This window comes from Etheostoma cragini, chromosome 4, assembly GCF_013103735.1.
Source record: "Etheostoma cragini isolate CJK2018 chromosome 4, CSU_Ecrag_1.0, whole genome shotgun sequence".
Taxonomy (NCBI): domain Eukaryota; kingdom Metazoa; phylum Chordata; class Actinopteri; order Perciformes; family Percidae; genus Etheostoma; species Etheostoma cragini.
The window spans coordinates 28,730,238-28,747,429 of record NC_048410.1 but is presented as its reverse complement, the minus strand read 5'-3'; the positions used below and the strand labels follow the sequence as shown (position 1 = coordinate 28,747,429).

Genomic DNA, 17,192 nt, shown 5'->3' with positions numbered 1-17,192 from the left:
CTGGGGCACACCACCAGTGTATACTGTTGCTCTCTCCAAGAGGCTTTACAGGAGTACCGACCTGAGTGGTTTAGAGATGAAAACACCAGCGAGTAGTTCTGGTCTACTGAAGGATCAGTCTGGTTTAGTAGTCCTAGGACAGGGGACCCGACTAGACCAAGGTGGCTGTTCATCAGTGGAGTCGGTGATGGTGCACGGCAACACGGTGGTCTCTCCCACTGACCTGTAGATTACCTCAGAAAGTACGTGACCTGACAGACAACACAAGGGTTATAAAGTCATAAAAGTCATAGTAGCAATAGTATGTCACAGCAAATGTAAAGTCATATAAAGTCAAGTTATAGAATATTGATATGTCGAATATAGCCTACCTTATTTTTTGTATATTTTAATATGTCTTGCCACTTACAAAAGTACAACTATTTTACAGTAGATATCCTCTTTACTCTCCATTTTAAGATAAGTTTTGAAGTCAACTGTGTGACTTGCAGCTGTTTGGTTTGGACTTGCTTGATTACCATAAGCAGTTAGTAAAGAAAAAACATTTCTGCCAACATTAGAACGGTTCCTGTTGAATTTATCGTATGTTTCAAGCCGAACGGTGGTTCCAAGTCGTGGTATTCTTTGTGCGTTACTGGTGATCAGACAGAGAACGTCATGGCGTCATACCGACGCAGAATGACGTAGACGTTCTACACACCAGTCTCTCACTGCTGAATGGTTATTGTTTGAGGTAACGTAAGAGCTGCAGTCAACAGCAGGTAAGAATACTATATACCACTCGTTGTCATGTCACTTTATATACGTGCTAATTGGCAGGTTACAGAATGGACCATGGTGTTGCTACCTGGATGCAAAACGCTTGGAAAACAAGCCACTTAATGCAAAGTTAAGCATGTTAGCATGCTAACGTTAGCAGATGATACATGAAATAGCTAGCTAGCTAACATTGGGTTCTGTTCGTAACGGTATCGGGGCAAGTATGTTTCTTTCATACATGCTACAAACGCTTTGGCTTATTGTCGAGTTAACGATATATGACAAGAGGCTCCACATAACGCAGCTTGTTTCTCGTTTGGCAGCTAGTTCCTAGCTTAGCTAGCCCCATATCTGTTTGTCTTGCGGTTGAGTTTTTTTGACCGAGTCGTCAACTGACAGAACAAAGAAAAAAAACAAAGCAATGTCGCTGTCATGTGTTTTCGCTGCTGCTCGTCAGCACTTTAAATTGTTATTCTGGTTCCATTTAGAAAGCTGTTGTTACACAATGCCCGGCAGAATGTACGGTATCCGCCATCCTGCTTCTTTGCTGTGTTGCGTAAGTTAGGCTAACAAATACAATTTAGCAAGCGAGCTAACTTGGCTAACGTTAAAAAACCACCACAAGACACCTGGATGAAATCCATTTAATCACCAACTCCAGCAGACAACACATTGGGGACCATTACGCAAAAATGACGTACGTAAAAACATTACGTCAACTCATGTTTAAAAGATGCAATGTCCTTAAACCCCGTCAATGGGTTTTCAAATTCTATATGGTTATGACTCAAAGTGGGTAACGTCACTTCGTTCTTGCTTAATTGTATGTTGTGTAACGTTATTTTTTAATTCAATTTTTAATTTTAATCTGTTTATTGATCCCCAATGGGAAAATTACAATTCACACTCTGTGTCCACACTTTGTTAGTTATCACACATAGTTCTGAACTACACACACACATATGCTCAGGATGTATACATGCACTAATGGAGAGATGTCAGAGTGGGGGGGCAGCCAGCTTAACCAGCGTCCTGGGTGGTTGGTTGGGGGGGGGGGGGGGGTGCCTTGCTCAACAGCACCTGGCAGTGCCCAGGAGGTGAAGTGGCATCCCTCCAGGCACCAATCCACACCCCCTACTTTTTGGTCCATACGGGGACTTGAACTACTGACCCTCCGGTTCCCAACCCAACTCCCTACGGGCTGAGCTGCTGCCCTCCCTGGGTTAGGATCTGGTCCTGCTTCATTCCCAGTTTGTGCCTAACACATGATCACTCTTTGTACATTTGAAACTTTTGATGAATGAATGAATGAATCCCACTTTGAAAACCTAGCAGGTTGTAAAACAAACATTGCCTTTTTGTTTTTGGACATTTTGATCCATCCATTAGACATGTGGATATCCCAGTCCCCTATCCTACCGAGGTCTATTTCTATTCCATGACTCAAATAAATCAGAAATCCTTTATTGATCCCCAAAGGCAAATTATGTGTTACAGTTGCAAGAGTATATAAATATCATAGTAGAAATATAAGACTTGAGTGTTCTTCGCCCGGTCCAGTTTTATTGTCCAAGTGCACACCCAGGTATGTGGAGCCCTCCACCATGTCCACACTGACCCCCTGGATGGAAACAGGGCTCACTAGTGCCTTGGCTCTCCTGAGAGCCACAACCAGATCCTTGGTCTTAGTATTATAGACGGCGTTTTGTCTGGTTTTCATTGATTTTCAGGTCAGGGAGCCCTACCTTAGTTTGTTTAAAGCTAACACTCCTCAGTCGAGGTTGAGATTTGAAAATATACAGTCATTTTAAAAGATGCAGTTCCTACTTTACTTTTGGTGAACAGTAACTGATTTTGCCTGGCCTTTCTGTAGCCTATTCTTGAAATAGTACTTCCGAAAAATAATTTGGAAAACTAAAATGTTTTCTGCTGTTCCACATATTGAGAAAACTATACTTATACACAGACCATCTACACTTTGCGCTCATTTCAGCCCTTATTAACATTTCAACACAGCCCATATCTACTTTGAAATGACAATTAGTTTTAAATCAACGGTACATAATTACTGTTACGCATTAGCAGCAGAAAGAGCAGAACGATTAAATCCGATTATGCCGGGGTATGAATATGTTTTGATATTCCAGTTAGGCTTTTATAGTCTTAAAAAAAAACTAATGGAAAAGTAGATTATTATTATTTATTATATGCACATGTCCAGAAAGTGTCCCATTGATAGCTATTACAATGTATTGACAACAATTGCCTCCATGGATGAGCAAAGTTCCAACTAACTGCAGTGTTACTGATATATCGTCACATGTTTTTCCCAGGTAGGATGTTGCGGCTTCGCTGTAAAACCAAAAACGGGAGCCACATAATGCAGGGCTTGACTCATCAGTCCTGCGTGCAAGAGCTAAAGAGCAAGGTGGAGGAGCTGACTGGGATCCCCTGTGATGTGCAGAAAATCATGGTTGGTTATCCCCCCTCCAGCCTGGATCTTAAAAATGGAGACGCTCACCTCAAAGACTACCCCATCCAATCCGGTATGTTGTCCAAACATCCAAAACACGCAGACAAATTAACCCATTTACCTGAGTTTTATTTAACATTACACATTTTCAAGACATACTTAAATGTTAATCCTGTCATTACACTTATGTTTTAAAAAATAAAATACTATGGCCGGTGTTCTGTGAGTAACTGTGACACAGTTTCTGTAAAGAAAAGTTGCTGTTGAATAACATCAGGAACCCTGATGAAATTCTGTTGTATTGGAGTGGCTGAAGAATCTCAAAACTTGGCAAACCTCTGTTATGCACTCTAGGTGTACTGACCCTCAACTCCACATTTACTTAACAACTGGACAGCTGTACACAAGATAGATAGTTTTCCCCTTCTCAATCTCTTCTTACCAGAGTCTGACGTGGCTGTGTTGCGTCCTCCTTTACAGGAGACACACTCATCGTTGAGGAAGACAAAAACAAGCCAAAGCCGCCTCAGGATCACCCCACTGTGACCAAAGTACCACGCCTGGAAGCCTCTCCCATGCTGGCCCGTCGAGTGGTCCCGGCTGACAACTCCTGCCTCTTCACCAGTGTGTATTACGTGGTGGAAGGCGGAGTGTATGACCCCGCTTGTGCCCCTGAGATGCGAGGCCTCATCGCCCAGATTGTGTCGAGCGATCCCGCGGCTTACTCGGAAGCGGTGCTGGGAAAGACCAACGAGGAGTACTGCTCTTGGATCAGACGTGACGACACCTGGGGGGGAGCCATCGAGGTGTCTATCCTGTCCAAGTTTTACCAATGTGAGATCTGTGTGGTGGACACTCAGACAGTCCGAGTGGATCGGTTTGGGGAGGACGCTGGCTACCACAAACGCGTGCTGCTCATCTACGACGGCATCCACTATGACCCGCTTCAGAAAGAAACGCCCGGCTCCGACACACCGCCCCGTACTATCTTCTCGACTGCTGACGACGTCATCCTGGCACAGGCCCTCGAGCTGGCAGACGAGGCTCGCCGCAAGCGGCAGTTCACGGACGTTAATCGCTTTGCGTTGCGCTGCATGGTGTGCCAGACGGGCCTGGTGGGACAAAAGGAAGCTCGGGAGCACGCCAAGGAGACGGGCCACACCAACTTTGGCGAAGTGTGAACACTGTTTTTGTCTTTTCTCTCTCTCACAAATACAACAATTGTGTCAATCTGCTCGTGTGATCCTCTACCTCACATTGTCCAGCAACATCTACTGTGTCGCAGCCTCTTACTCGTTCAGTATTACTTTTTAACTGCTGTCAGTTGTCAAAGTCAGAAAGGCTCCTGCAGCCCTCGGATGTCTTCAGACCGTCATTGTGGTCTGTTTGGGATGGTTTGAAATGGGTTCAGCTGGGTCAGGTAAAACCTGCAAACCATTCTTAGGATTTGTCTTATTCTCTTTCAATAACTCGATGGCTGGGTTGTATGACTAAATGTATGCTTAATAAAACCCTGCTATTTGGCTCTAGAAGAAGTTTAAAACAACCACTGAGAATTGTTTGCACTATGATGTGATCCTATTCATTGTTGTCTTAAGCGCGACACAAAAAGTATGACTGTTATTCATCATGTTGGTTATGTAGCATGTCTTTTATTTCTCTTCTAATACTTTAAAACCTGATAATTAAGTTAATGTCGGTGGTCAAATTGTTCACCTGTGTCAATGCTAAGCTGGATTTGTCTTTATACTTGACATCTTTTTGAATTTACTGAGCGGTGGCCATTGAGATGGATGTTATGCATTTAAAAAGTACAATATGTGAGAAATTGTGATGCAAATTAACCTATTTACTTATATTTGAATTTTTATTTTTTCCCCTGCTTTTTTGATTTTGCAACATGGTTTACCAGTGATCTTATTTTAGATTTGACAGAATTAATGGTGCTGAAAACTAAATCTGTAGCTCTCAGTTTGTTTCTTCACGGGCACGGCAGTTTGTCAGGAGTGTCATTTTTAATTCAAGTGTGTAGTTTTCAAATGTCGTCATGCTGAAATCTTTTTAAACATTGTGTTTTTGTTTTACATGACTGCATATTTAAAAAAAGCGTTGTATTTCAGAACACAAGTTGTGGTGAGAGCGTAGTGTAGGGACTAGAAACCTGAAACGAGTGAGTACACGACATGCAGTATGAGACACATCCTGCTCACTTAATGCATTTACAGTACTGTTTAAGTACATGCATTATGTTTATGCTATGAACGCTTATTCACATTAACTAATTACCTTTTGCAGTTAACATTTTTATAGTTCACATTTGTAGCCCATTTGTCAATATTTGAAAACAGAGTTAAAGTCCATTTTGGTTTAATATGTAGTGCATGTTGTCCAAAAAGAGCATGCCGTTCTGTTTACTGTATGTTTTGCACAGCTGGAGCAAGTTCTCACATTATCAGCTCATCTCTGTGCTGATTCCTCTCCAACTCTACTCTGCCGGGATGGGTGACGCTCGCACTTGTTTATGTTGAACCACAGCTCAAAAAATGTTACATTTGCCATTAAGATAGTTGTAGGACTCTTTCTTAAATCCCAGTTTATTGTGGCTTTATGATATGCAGAACCATTATCTCTACTTCACATATCTATGGTGGCAATATTGGTACAGAGTGGTTGCCAAGAGGAGTTTGACAGTGAAGGACTTGATTGGGGCTTCTTTCTTTGGTTGATTTCTCCTGTTTTAGACTCAGAGATTAACACACGGCACAGCTAACATACCATTTCTTTCTTTGAATGTGAATTACTATCATTTCCCCCTTCATTTGTTACTTATTGGGTAGTTTATTTAAACATTGATTATGGATCAGTCTGCTTGCATTAAAGTAAAACTATGAAATGGCTTTGTATTTTATATTTACCAAGTTCTCATGACTCTTCAAGGACAATAACAATGAATGTTACACACAAAGCACTACAGAAGAACTGGATTTACTTGATTTGTTTTCAGTGTTGTGTCACAATTAAAGGTTATAGCCAATGATGTTGTGTATGAGTCAAATTGTATTACTGGTAGAAAAAAATATTTTCTTCAGTTTACTCTTGGATATTTTTTATGTTTCATGTTGGTAGTGATGGTTACAATTCTGTTCATCGTATTTTCTTAGAATTACTGTACATAAAGCCGCATGGACCTTTTCCCATGCCTCAGTTGGATTTCTATAGGTTTCCTTCAGGCATATTTGATGGCATACATGTTGTCATATAGCGGGAAAAAACACAGGTGTAATTCATAACTTTTTAGGTATTTTAGATTAGGTACACATTTTTCTACACATCTGCCTAGAAACATCCTGTGTTTCAGCTTGGAAAAGTATTTTAGCTGGTGGTCCCAAGTTTAGTAACATGCAACCGAGTACATGTACTCAAGTATTGTACTTAAGTATCAATTAGAGGCAGTTGTGGCTGCCAAAGGCTACTTTACTTAGTATTAGTCTTGCAATAGTATTTCTATTTAATGCAACTGTATACTTCTAATCCACTACATCTCAGAGGCCAGTGTTGTACTTTTTACTCCACTACATGTATCTGACAGCTTTAGTTCCTGATCATGTTACACTTCTCATACCTTGAAAATCCCCTTCTTCAGGAGCAGATGGGCTACCATTTCACATAGAATCTACCTCATACCAGCTCATGTGACAAATAAAACCGATAAAGTATTTATAAACCCTCTTGGATCAGCTGGAGAGTTTTTACAGGGGGGTGTAAGTACTTGTACTTAAGAATCTGAACACTTCTTCCACCAATAGATTACAGTATAATGATACAAGCTGACATGTCAATCAAACTCTTGGCATAAATCATTCATCATTACTATTGATCACGATTGATTAGTTTCTTAATTGTGGGAGTAATTTGTAGATTGACAATGTTTTGGCATTTTATTTATTTATTGAAATACTAATAAGGACAATTGATAGTAGAAGTCAGTACTCACAGACAGGATTAGTTCAAATACTAAAGGTATAATGTCAAAGATGAACTACTTTTTTCAAAGATTGTCTGTTGTCGCAAAGATGACTTCATTACAACGTGTTGTTTAACAAGCCAACAAGGGTTACCGTAGTAACTGTCTCAAGGGACATTTACGCAACAGAAAGACTGCTTCCATTTCCTTTTACAGTATATTAACGACTTACTTTTGGAATAATGAGTACTTCTCAGGTGATTAGAAGAGACATGCAAACAGGAGCTAGTGATTAGCAGATTACTGCAGATGTCGGACGAGCCGTGCGTCTTAAGGAGAATGCTGCTCTCTGATTGGCTGAAAGCTTAGGGCACAAAGTCCCTCAGGTAACAGAGCCGGCCGCTCACTAACCGCCTTCACTGGGACAATGAGCAGAAGATGGATGACTAAACACCAGGTATGTGCTCCATGAATGCTATATCAAGTTTGTGGTCACTTTAATCTACTTAAAGTTCAAAAACCTCTTTACATAATTTATTTGAAATGTATGATTTGCATATTTTGTAAAAAAAGAAAAGAAAAAAGACAGCTTTTAGGGAAGATCCTCTTTAACACAAAAGGACAGGGAGCTCAATCTACTTTAACCCTTGTGTTGTCCTCCCGTCCACCAGGAAATTGTCGTCCTTTCAGGCACTTTTTTATCAATGCATTTTTATAATTTATATGACATTATACCCCAAAAAAAAAGCAGGAATATGAATTATTTTGACTGGCAGTGGAGATTGGAGACTGGTGTCTGTCAAAGATTAGTCGGGATGCGTTTCGAAACCATTTCAAGATGTGTTTCAAATGCTATAAAATTGAATAAAAAAACCCAAATTCGATGAAAGTTATCATCAATTGTGAAAAGAATGTTGCACGCATAAGATGCATGCATCCATGTTTTACTGGGATTTTTTTTTTTTTAGAAACTGGGTTATTTTGACCCGAGGACAACATAAGGGTCAAACCTGAATCTGAAGGCAGAGGCTTGAATACTTTTGAGGGTTAAAAGAAACTTTTTGTTAACTTATTTTTTAATTAGGGATGATTTGAACCAGCGGCACAATGCCCTTCAAAAAATGCATTAACAATAATTCAAGCTTGATCAGTTACTCTTTTATAGCCACGATAAAAACTAAAGCGTACCCGTGTTATTGGAGCAGAGATTAATGTTCCAAGGAGTTTCACAGGAACCTTTTATTGTCATATGTACATTTATTGTCTTTTGTGGCAGTTGCTGTGCTGATTGGAGTATCTATATACAGTACATAGATTACATTGTGTTGTGTTTTCATCCACGTCCTTTCAGTGGAAAAAGGGGTTAATGACTGACTAAAGTCTTGGTCTGAGGTTGTGTTGTGACACGTGAAAATCCCCAGGTCACACTACACACTTAACAGCAAAGTCCTGTACTATTTGATACTTAGTAGTCAATTTAATTAACAAAAATGACTACCTTTAGAGTTAAAAGACTCTATTGATGCTGTTGTTTGCATGTGATCGACCCAGATTGTGTCAGGTTAACAATACAAGTGATCTCAGATTCCTATTTGACATGCACGCAGCAGGATATGGGGACATTTACATATTAGCCTAGCGATAGGGACTTCAATTGTTTTTGCAGGGATGGGACGACATGGCGACGCATGATTAGAGAACAGGAGTGCTTTTGTGACTCGACCGGCCCACCTAGCAGCCCTTCCTTCTCAGGTGTTGAAACTTTCACTAGGATCCGACAGAGGTTCCTTTATACCTTTATAGCAGGAAAGGAAAACGTATTTATTTTCTAAAACGTGTTTGTTCTGGTGGAAATTGCACGCTCAAATTAAACAACGAACAACAATTTCTAATGGTGGTTTATGGTAAAAAGGTGTCTCACATTGCAGGACTAGTGTCTACATTTTAGCATCCCCAGGAAAAAACTGATCCCCAATCACTGTGTCACCACTTCCATTCTCTTCGTACCTCACCACTGATGATCATTTCTGTGGACGAACAGACTGTACACCCGCGTTGATAATGTTCCAATAAGACAAAAGGGTCAAAATGGATATCATGTGGCTTTTCGGGGGATCACTGCTCTGCCCTCCACTCCCTCTGAAACTGATCCGGTTGAGGAAGATTAGGAGCGGCATGTGTGCTGTAATCGGAGTCACATGCAGGTAGAGGACTGGTTAGAGATCTGTCAGACACATACTAAACTATGACACCCTGTTCCGTTGTCTGTCCAGTCAACACAAATGACTGATTGATAACAATATGTTCCCGATTTCTAAATTGCTCCACCATTACTAGTCCATCTAAACACATGCAGCTTCTAAAAAGGACTAGATTAACTAGACTAGACGACGCGTTACGTCATTGTGAACCATTTTCCACTAATACTGTGCTCTTTAAGATGGACTTCCAGGCAGCCACTCGTCATTTTTAGAATCAAAATGAACGTGCAGTCTTAAAACTAAAATTAGATGATCTTTCTGTTAACATCTAGTCACCTTTAATTGGTTTCTTAAAATGTATATTACACATGTAAGGGTACTTTCCTGTTATCCGCACCCCACCATATCAAATCACTGTTTTCAACTCCCGCCTAATTAGCAGTATTTTTCGTAAGTATTATTCCCCCCCAACTACCAACTAGCCATTCAACGTCATGATTAATCTTCGGAGCCTGCCGAACGGTGAAGAGGACGCCATCGAATTTCTGCAAGAACGAGGACTTCTTCTTCTGCCAGGACACCCACCAGATGCTGCTCCACACCTCCAACGAGAACTACTGGAGATGGACTCACGGACATGCCGCCAGAAGATCAGGATTCGCTCTGGCAATGGGTTCGCGTTGTCCCGTCCTCCATTCGTGACTGTGGTGCGCTTCAATCTACCTCTGGAGAAGAGGACCCCCTTGATGCTACCCTGGGGGGAGTGAAGATCCATGGGCCACCGCGACTTCTGTCATGATCTCATGTTGCTTTGTGGATTGCTTATTGGATGAATGGGGAAGAAACTATTGGGAAAAATTCAATTTGACTGTTTTTTGAGGGGTAACAGGAAAGTACCCATGTAAGCATGGCTGGTTTTAAAAACTAGTTGGTATCTTATTAGAGCTAAAAACTAAAGTTGTCTTCACGAGTTATGTTACCAGGCCTAGGAGAAGACTAAAAAAAATAAGGATGTTGAGAGAATAACAGTGTACATTTCTGTTTCTTGTCCTGCATTAATATGGTTTCTGTTTTTATATCATTTATATACATGTACTGCAATGCATACAAGAATGCTGTGCGTCCCACTGGATACATGTCATTTGATGTCAATGTATGAAGTCAAAATTGTGCATGAAGATATTATAAACGCGCTATTAAGGCACAGAATCACACAATAAATGACATGTTATAGTATAAGATAACACCCTCTGAACCCGAGAGACTCGCCCACGAGCGAAAACAGCACCTCTGATTCATAGTTTAATCATTTAATAATCATAAAAGATCGAAACTCACCAAATGTTGCCGCTAAAAGCTAACAAGTTAGCATAGACCGTTACTATGCGAGTTAGCGGTTACGGAGGTCTCTACCGGGTCTTTCTAGCCTCTACAGGTGGTTTTCTATCCAGCCTGGAACTTGCAGCCTCTTTCGGGGTCGTTGGGCTTTAAATCCAAACCGTTACATCCAAGATTGATCCCCTTTATGTCAATAATTCATCGTGTTTTCGCTCATTTCGGCCGCTAGCTAGCGCTGCTCCGTGTCTGCTCCTTGTGTGTTTACGGAAGTGAAGGCAGCTGTATGCCCATATATGGGAGACTACGTCACCCAAAGAGTACGGTGGCTGAAAAGTGCCCAATTTTCACAGTCCAACCAGTCTAGTATGCAATCAAAGATGTTATAGCGGACAAGATGGATATCTACAATTTTACAGAGGAGATTGGCGTCAATGGTTTGAGATTTTATATATATTTGGGCCTTTTTTTAAGACATGTAAATAGTATGTGCTTTACATAAGTTATAATATTTGTTATGTTTATTTTTCCATATAAAAGAACTGTTTTAGACAACACAAATGCTTGTGTAGCATTGCTGTGGGTGTAATATTAATAAATATGACATTATTATGTGTATTGTTGGCAAAAGTAAATGTCATGAGGGCAAAAGCGTCCGGACTTTGTTTGAAAAAATGTATGTATTTTTTCATCAGTATAAGTTATGATGATTATTTCTTTACAGTGTGACTCCCAAGACATATGAGCAGTGTTTAGAGAGTAAAATGGCTTAGGTTTTACTTATCTGTCTGTGATATCAATACATATGTGGAATATTCATGTTCCGTTTTATTTGTTTATTTGTCTTTAAGCCAATTTTAACATTCAAGTGACCTCACTGCAATCCGAATATTCTAATAACCCAGTTTGTGCTGAAAAAAAGTGATGTTCATATCTTGACTGTAGACAACAGGGTTGATGTTTTACAAGCTTTTTTATTATAAATCCAGACAGACAATAAACTGTAAAACTGACCTTAGGGTTCAGGGAGTTAAAGTAACCCAACACTAACACTGGGTTATTTTGACATATTTGACTGTGTGTATATTCAGTCCTGAGCTAATAGGAAAGACAGATTGTCTGGATCGGGAGCTGTCCGGTCCCCTATGGTGCTGATAGTGCCATGTGTTGTTGATCACTGTCTGTACACACTGTACAGCCCATTATTATAAAGGAAGCCAAAGACTAAATTATTTTACAGCTGCAACATTGTCGCATGGCAGTAACAGTCCATCAGATGTGGTCAAAGCTCTGGAATTAAGAAATGCTTTGACGGACAATTCAGAAAGAAACCCACTGAATCTTGTGGTCTGCTTTAATGCAACCATTTATTAAACTCTGATCTTTGCTTTGTTGGTCAATAACTGCACGTCGACATCTGGCATGATGCGTATCAAGCATATATTTGCTGCCAACCCTCATAAAGACTAGAATTGATTTGAGGGTAAGCCTCTGGGTTATTAATCCTTTACTGTTTTTTCAAGCACATTGGCTATTACTGAATAATAATTAAAAAGAAGAATGTCTACTGAGCCTCCATGGCATCACACCGGTGTGTTATTTGTTGACTAGATACCCTTTTTTGCTGATTAGCAATTGCAGCATAAGGTTAGAACTAAAACAAGTGTACAGTTAGTGTAAAAGTATTGCAATGGATATAGCAATAATAATAATACAAATAATAATGTATCCATATAATGGTAAACTAAGTATTTGAAAGAAAATTCCCACTGTGGTCCTTTAGGGATAGATTTCATAATGTACAAAAATGCAAGCAAACCACTGACTGTTTGGGGGGGCAGCAACTCTAACTGGGTTAGGAACCGGAGGGTCGCTGGTTCAAGTCCCCATACAGACCAACGTATGGTTGTGGAGCAATGCACTGAACCCCCAACTGCTCGGGGCGCCTTTCCATAGGCCCCCCCACTCTGACATCTCTCCATTGGTGCATGTATAGGTACCGAGCATGTGTGTGTAGTTCAGGCCTGTGTGTAATAACAACAGAGTGTAAATTGTGATTTCCCCTTATGGGATTCATAAAGTATACATTACATTATTACATTTGTTTGGAAGATAGAACGAAAAAGCTGTGGTGCGGTGGTTCAAATAGGCAAAACTAGTATAGGCATTAAATAGAAATCTACTTTCATTTAATAAAATAACCTGTTTAATGTATTCCCTTTTCCCAGAGTGCAACACAACAATCGGTGCCACTAACCTTGGACACACTAGGGCACTAAGATGCCAAAAAGCGACACCTGGCCAGGTGGCGTTGGACTGGAGACAACGACTGGCATGGACAGTGCTGGCAGCTGTGACAGCGTCGTCAGCGCTAATTCTGCCTTTGTAAGTTAACACCTTATCCTCTTGAATCTGAGAAACATATTAGTCTTACTACAACTCATTATAACTGGAAATATAAATAGACAAATTAAGACAAAACCATGAGCTGAAACATAAAAGCCTAGGGATGAATTGAACAGTTTAAGGCCTTAAACATTCTCCTATCAAAAGGATGTCAATTGTTCTGTTTTGTTCATTTCTAAGATTGTATGTTGCCATTGGGATATGAAATTGTGGAATTTATGTCAAAAGGAAAAACCTTCTTTTATGTGTTACAGAGTGATGATAGTCTGGAGCACCTGTCTGCTGAAGAAAAGGCCTGTCTCATGTTTTTGGAGGAGACTATTGAGTCTTTGGACACGGAGGAGGACAGTGGACTGTCCAATGACGAACCTGACCGACTGCCCAGCCCTGGCCTCCTTGCTACCAAACGGGCTGAGCTGTCGGCCTCCATGAGCAAACACAAGCTCAACGGTGAGTCCATCTCTAGGTACAGCTGCAGAATTAACATTAATGAATGAAATACTTTTTAATAACGCACATGTGTTTGTTTTATTAGGTCCACAGAAACTGGCCTCTGTGGAACACAAAAAGGGAAATGTTGACACCAAACTCATGCTGAGCTACCTGGTTCCTACACCTTTTGTTCTGGCAAGCAGCTCTCCATGTTCTGCACCCAACGCAAAGTTGAGTGTCCCTCCAGATGAAAACATCAGCTCTAAGCCTCACGTCACTCCTTCCAGTAACAAACCCGATCCCAAACACAACCAGAAACCCGTCGCTCCCCAAGTACCATTAAAGGTTAGCTTTGTGATACCCCCTCCCACCAAACCCAGGGACTACTCCATTAGGACGGCTGAAGGTTTACCCAGAGGTCCTCTGTCCTATGACGCACTTGTTCATCTGCGAAGAAGTGCCTCCACAAAGAAAACGCCTCTATGTCCCACAATTGATCATACTTTAGAGGACAAGCACCTTCCTGTCACAGTGGAAGGCCCAAAACTCGGAAATCTACCAGGATTTGAAAGATCCCACTCAAAGGCCTTTAAGTCTAAGACAGGTCCTCCGGTCGTGGCGCCCAAACCAAAACAGATTCCTGCCAACATATCTGTGAAAACACAAAATGAAGCACCCATAACCTCAGATGCTTCATACAATTTGAAGAATGCAACAGATCCCCAGGTCGTGAGATTGGAAGCTTTGCAGAAGCTGGGTCTCCTCAAAGACCAACATCCAGATGTTGAGACAGTAGCCTTGCAGTCTCCCCCTAAATCTCACTCCTCTCTAGACCACACAAGATCTACTAGAGGTCCATCTAATGTTAATCCCTCAAGAAGCCCATCGTTTTGTCATTCTAAAGGGCCCGCAGAGCCCAAAACCAAGCCTTTGCAGAACAGTGCCAGTTTCCATCACTACTCAAGACGTGATCAACAGCATGGGTCTGTGTCTGATCCGTCTCAGTCCAGTGGATTGAAGGTAACTGGTCTGGAGCGCTCTGCTACCCTGGACAACCACAGAAGCGGTGGGAACTGTCAGCCTGTACCCCGCAAACACGCCAACTCAGTGGGCTACACGGTGATGGTGGTGCCCGGGATGGGAGCCGATCGCAAAGAAGCACTCCGAAAGCTTGGACTGCTCAAAGACTAAAACAGGCAAACAGCAGTCTGCGTGCCAGAGTACCATCCGCTTAAGGAGAGTTAAAGCATTACGTGGGAACCTGGCACCTTGGATAACTAAAGCAGAAGAGGATGAAGAGAGGAGGACAAATTTAAAGGGCCAGAACAGTCCTTTTAATATAGGTTTTAATACAGGGGAGTGGACTTACTCCGATTCTCCATTGGGCACGCTGTGCTGCGTTCTGGTTTTGTTCACGTGCCATACCACACCTGGAGTGTCTCAGAAGAGGAGCGTCATACGGCCCGACTTGCAGATTTCGTTGTCTCTACAAGTACTTTACAGAAGAATCCCGTGTTTACTAAGCTAGTATCTACCTTCTACTCCAAGCACTACTGCAATTAAACTCCACGTCTTCTCATTTCTGGTGTGGCCGTCAAAAAGAAAACTGTGATATCTATCATGTTTTCCAACCTCCAAGATTGTTTTCTGTGATTTTGGAGACATAAAAGATTAAGCGGGGGTTCTATGGGAAATTGGCTAGTTTGTCTCGCTGTTTTACTTCCTGCTTGGCTGCTCAAACGCGGCGTGGCTAGCGTTAAAATAGACCTGGCGTGTATCTTTAGCGGACCGGAGAGCCTCTTCACAAACACTTCTGGGATGCGCTGTGGCACAGCTGGTGGAATATCAACCACTGACGTGAATAGCAGCGATTGCTTGCGGGGCCTGTGGCGCCTCTGGAACGCAGCGTAGACGCGCCCGGTGGACAACAGGGGTCACGTGCTTGACATTTGTTTTTCCAAGTTCCAACTATTGTTTTTCTATAGGTTTTAATCTGAAAATGTCTGTTAGACACGACTTGACAAGACCCAACAGGACACCTAACAATCCTAAGGGTGCATACTAGGTTGCTGAATATTAAAAATAGATTTCTGCATTAACACAAGTTAATGGCTGTGAGAAATGATTTGTCTGAATTCAACAATAGAACAAGATATTGTAGTAAAAATAACAATTTAGATGCTGAAGCCAGCCATAGTGTGGTTTTCAGTTAATCTCACTCCTTCCTCAATATACTGTGGATCACATGCTGCTCCACTGTAACCTTACTTAAAGGAAACATCAACTCAAATCAACAGAATTGTTACATTACTTATTGTTTCATAACTCACAGATGTGCCTATAAGTGGATTGTTGAGTACATTTCTTGGAGCAAAGCCTCAAAGAAGATCGTAATTATTGTAAAACCAAATTTTGAAGTGTTTTGGGTTGATTTTCCAGTGTTTTCTAAGCTTGAGTAGCAATCAGCAGTACATTATCATTGAGATGTGATGCATACCTACCAACATTAGGATGGGTGTATGTGTGTGTATATGTGTGTCCAGGACATTTTGAGTGTGTTGCAGTCAAGCAGGGTGGTTTGACAGCCCATGCTCCAGACTGGTTTGACAGGTACCACGATACTATATTGTTTTACCAATCTAATCTGGTAAAACATATACCACACAACACCTGAAACACACCCATTTGATTTGTATATCACTATGAAATAAGGATATTTGTGGAAGAAATTACCAATATGGGGGACATATTGCGGGACAAAGGCTAGAACCCATGAAAATCAGGAGTGTTGGAAGGTATGATGATGTATCAATAGCTTTTGATTTGTTTCTGCTATTTATTGGTTTAGACCGCTTTAACCATGTGTGACCGACTGTGTCAGTGTGACTGCCTTCATTGTCTAAATACTGGAAAGGTTCAAGCATGGAAAACCCGGATTATGTGATAAAGTGTGTTATTTTTACAAACCATTTCCAATAAATACCAGTGAAAATAAAGTCTGCATATGCAAATGTGACACAAAGAAGCAAAGGCCCTTTCATTTAGCCAAACTAGCATCGCTGTAAACATGCATTGTGGATTTACAGCTCTGCTTCATCCAACACTCCACTTACATAATAACTATCAAGATAGTCATACTACTGATCTTACACGCCACACCCGAGAAACGAGAAAGCCTACTCAGCTGTTCATCCGTTATCCGATTATCCTGAGCCGCGCTACCGTGTGAGCAGATCAGTGCTTTCGCTTCTCGGTTTTCTTAAAGAAGAATTCCGTTGAGTTCCAACACATAGATCTGTTGTTTGTGAATTTGTAGTGCTGTCACTAGAGAGAAAAATGAGAACAATTGGTGCTGCCTACACCGTGTTATCCTCCTGCTAGAGTTAGCTCCTAACAAGCTTAAACAGGGCAAGTTTTTAGCCTCTAACCATGTTCAAAATGTCATTACAGAAATACATGAAAGTTGCGCTTACTCAGTTGAGTTCCTGTGTTGAGAAGTAGTTAGAGAGCTTAGGGATTGTCTACAAACACAGAAAAGAGATATGTAAGATATCAATTCAATGATTAAATAAGGTAGTGTCTCAAAACTCTCAATTCTAACTTGTCTCCTACTAGTTGTAGA

General features: G+C 41.1%; 2 protein-coding genes across 2 annotated transcripts; both read left to right on the top strand.

Moving 5' to 3' along the window:
- Positions 1–660: 660 nt before the first annotated feature.
- On the top strand, positions 661–4,720 carry yod1 (YOD1 deubiquitinase). The gene is made up of 3 exons (XM_034868760.1): positions 661–761; positions 3,093–3,305; positions 3,713–4,720. The coding sequence occupies exons 2-3, from the start codon at positions 3,098–3,100 to the stop codon at positions 4,411–4,413; spliced, it is 909 nt and encodes a 302-aa protein (XP_034724651.1). The 5' UTR covers positions 661–761; positions 3,093–3,097; the 3' UTR covers positions 4,414–4,720.
- Positions 4,721–7,548: 2,828 nt separating this feature from the next.
- On the top strand, positions 7,549–15,239 carry zgc:158258 (uncharacterized protein LOC791186 homolog). Its single transcript, XM_034870377.1, has 4 exons — positions 7,549–7,653; positions 12,961–13,117; positions 13,393–13,588; positions 13,674–15,239. The coding sequence occupies exons 2-4, from the start codon at positions 13,013–13,015 to the stop codon at positions 14,759–14,761; spliced, it is 1,389 nt and encodes a 462-aa protein (XP_034726268.1). The 5' UTR covers positions 7,549–7,653; positions 12,961–13,012; the 3' UTR covers positions 14,762–15,239.
- The last annotated feature ends 1,953 nt before the right edge of the window (positions 15,240–17,192 follow it).

Coding starts and splice junctions, on each gene's coding strand:
- yod1 (XM_034868760.1), top strand. CDS start 3,098: ATGTTGCGGCTTCGCTGTAAAACCAAAAACGGGAGCCACATAATGCAG. Junction 3,306..3,712: donor AGACTACCCCATCCAATCCG/GTATGTTGTCCA, acceptor CCTCCTTTACAG/GAGACACACTCATCGTTGAG.
- zgc:158258 (XM_034870377.1), top strand. CDS start 13,013: ATGCCAAAAAGCGACACCTGGCCAGGTGGCGTTGGACTGGAGACAACG. Junction 13,118..13,392: donor TCAGCGCTAATTCTGCCTTT/GTAAGTTAACAC, acceptor TATGTGTTACAG/AGTGATGATAGTCTGGAGCA. Junction 13,589..13,673: donor GAGCAAACACAAGCTCAACG/GTGAGTCCATCT, acceptor TTGTTTTATTAG/GTCCACAGAAACTGGCCTCT.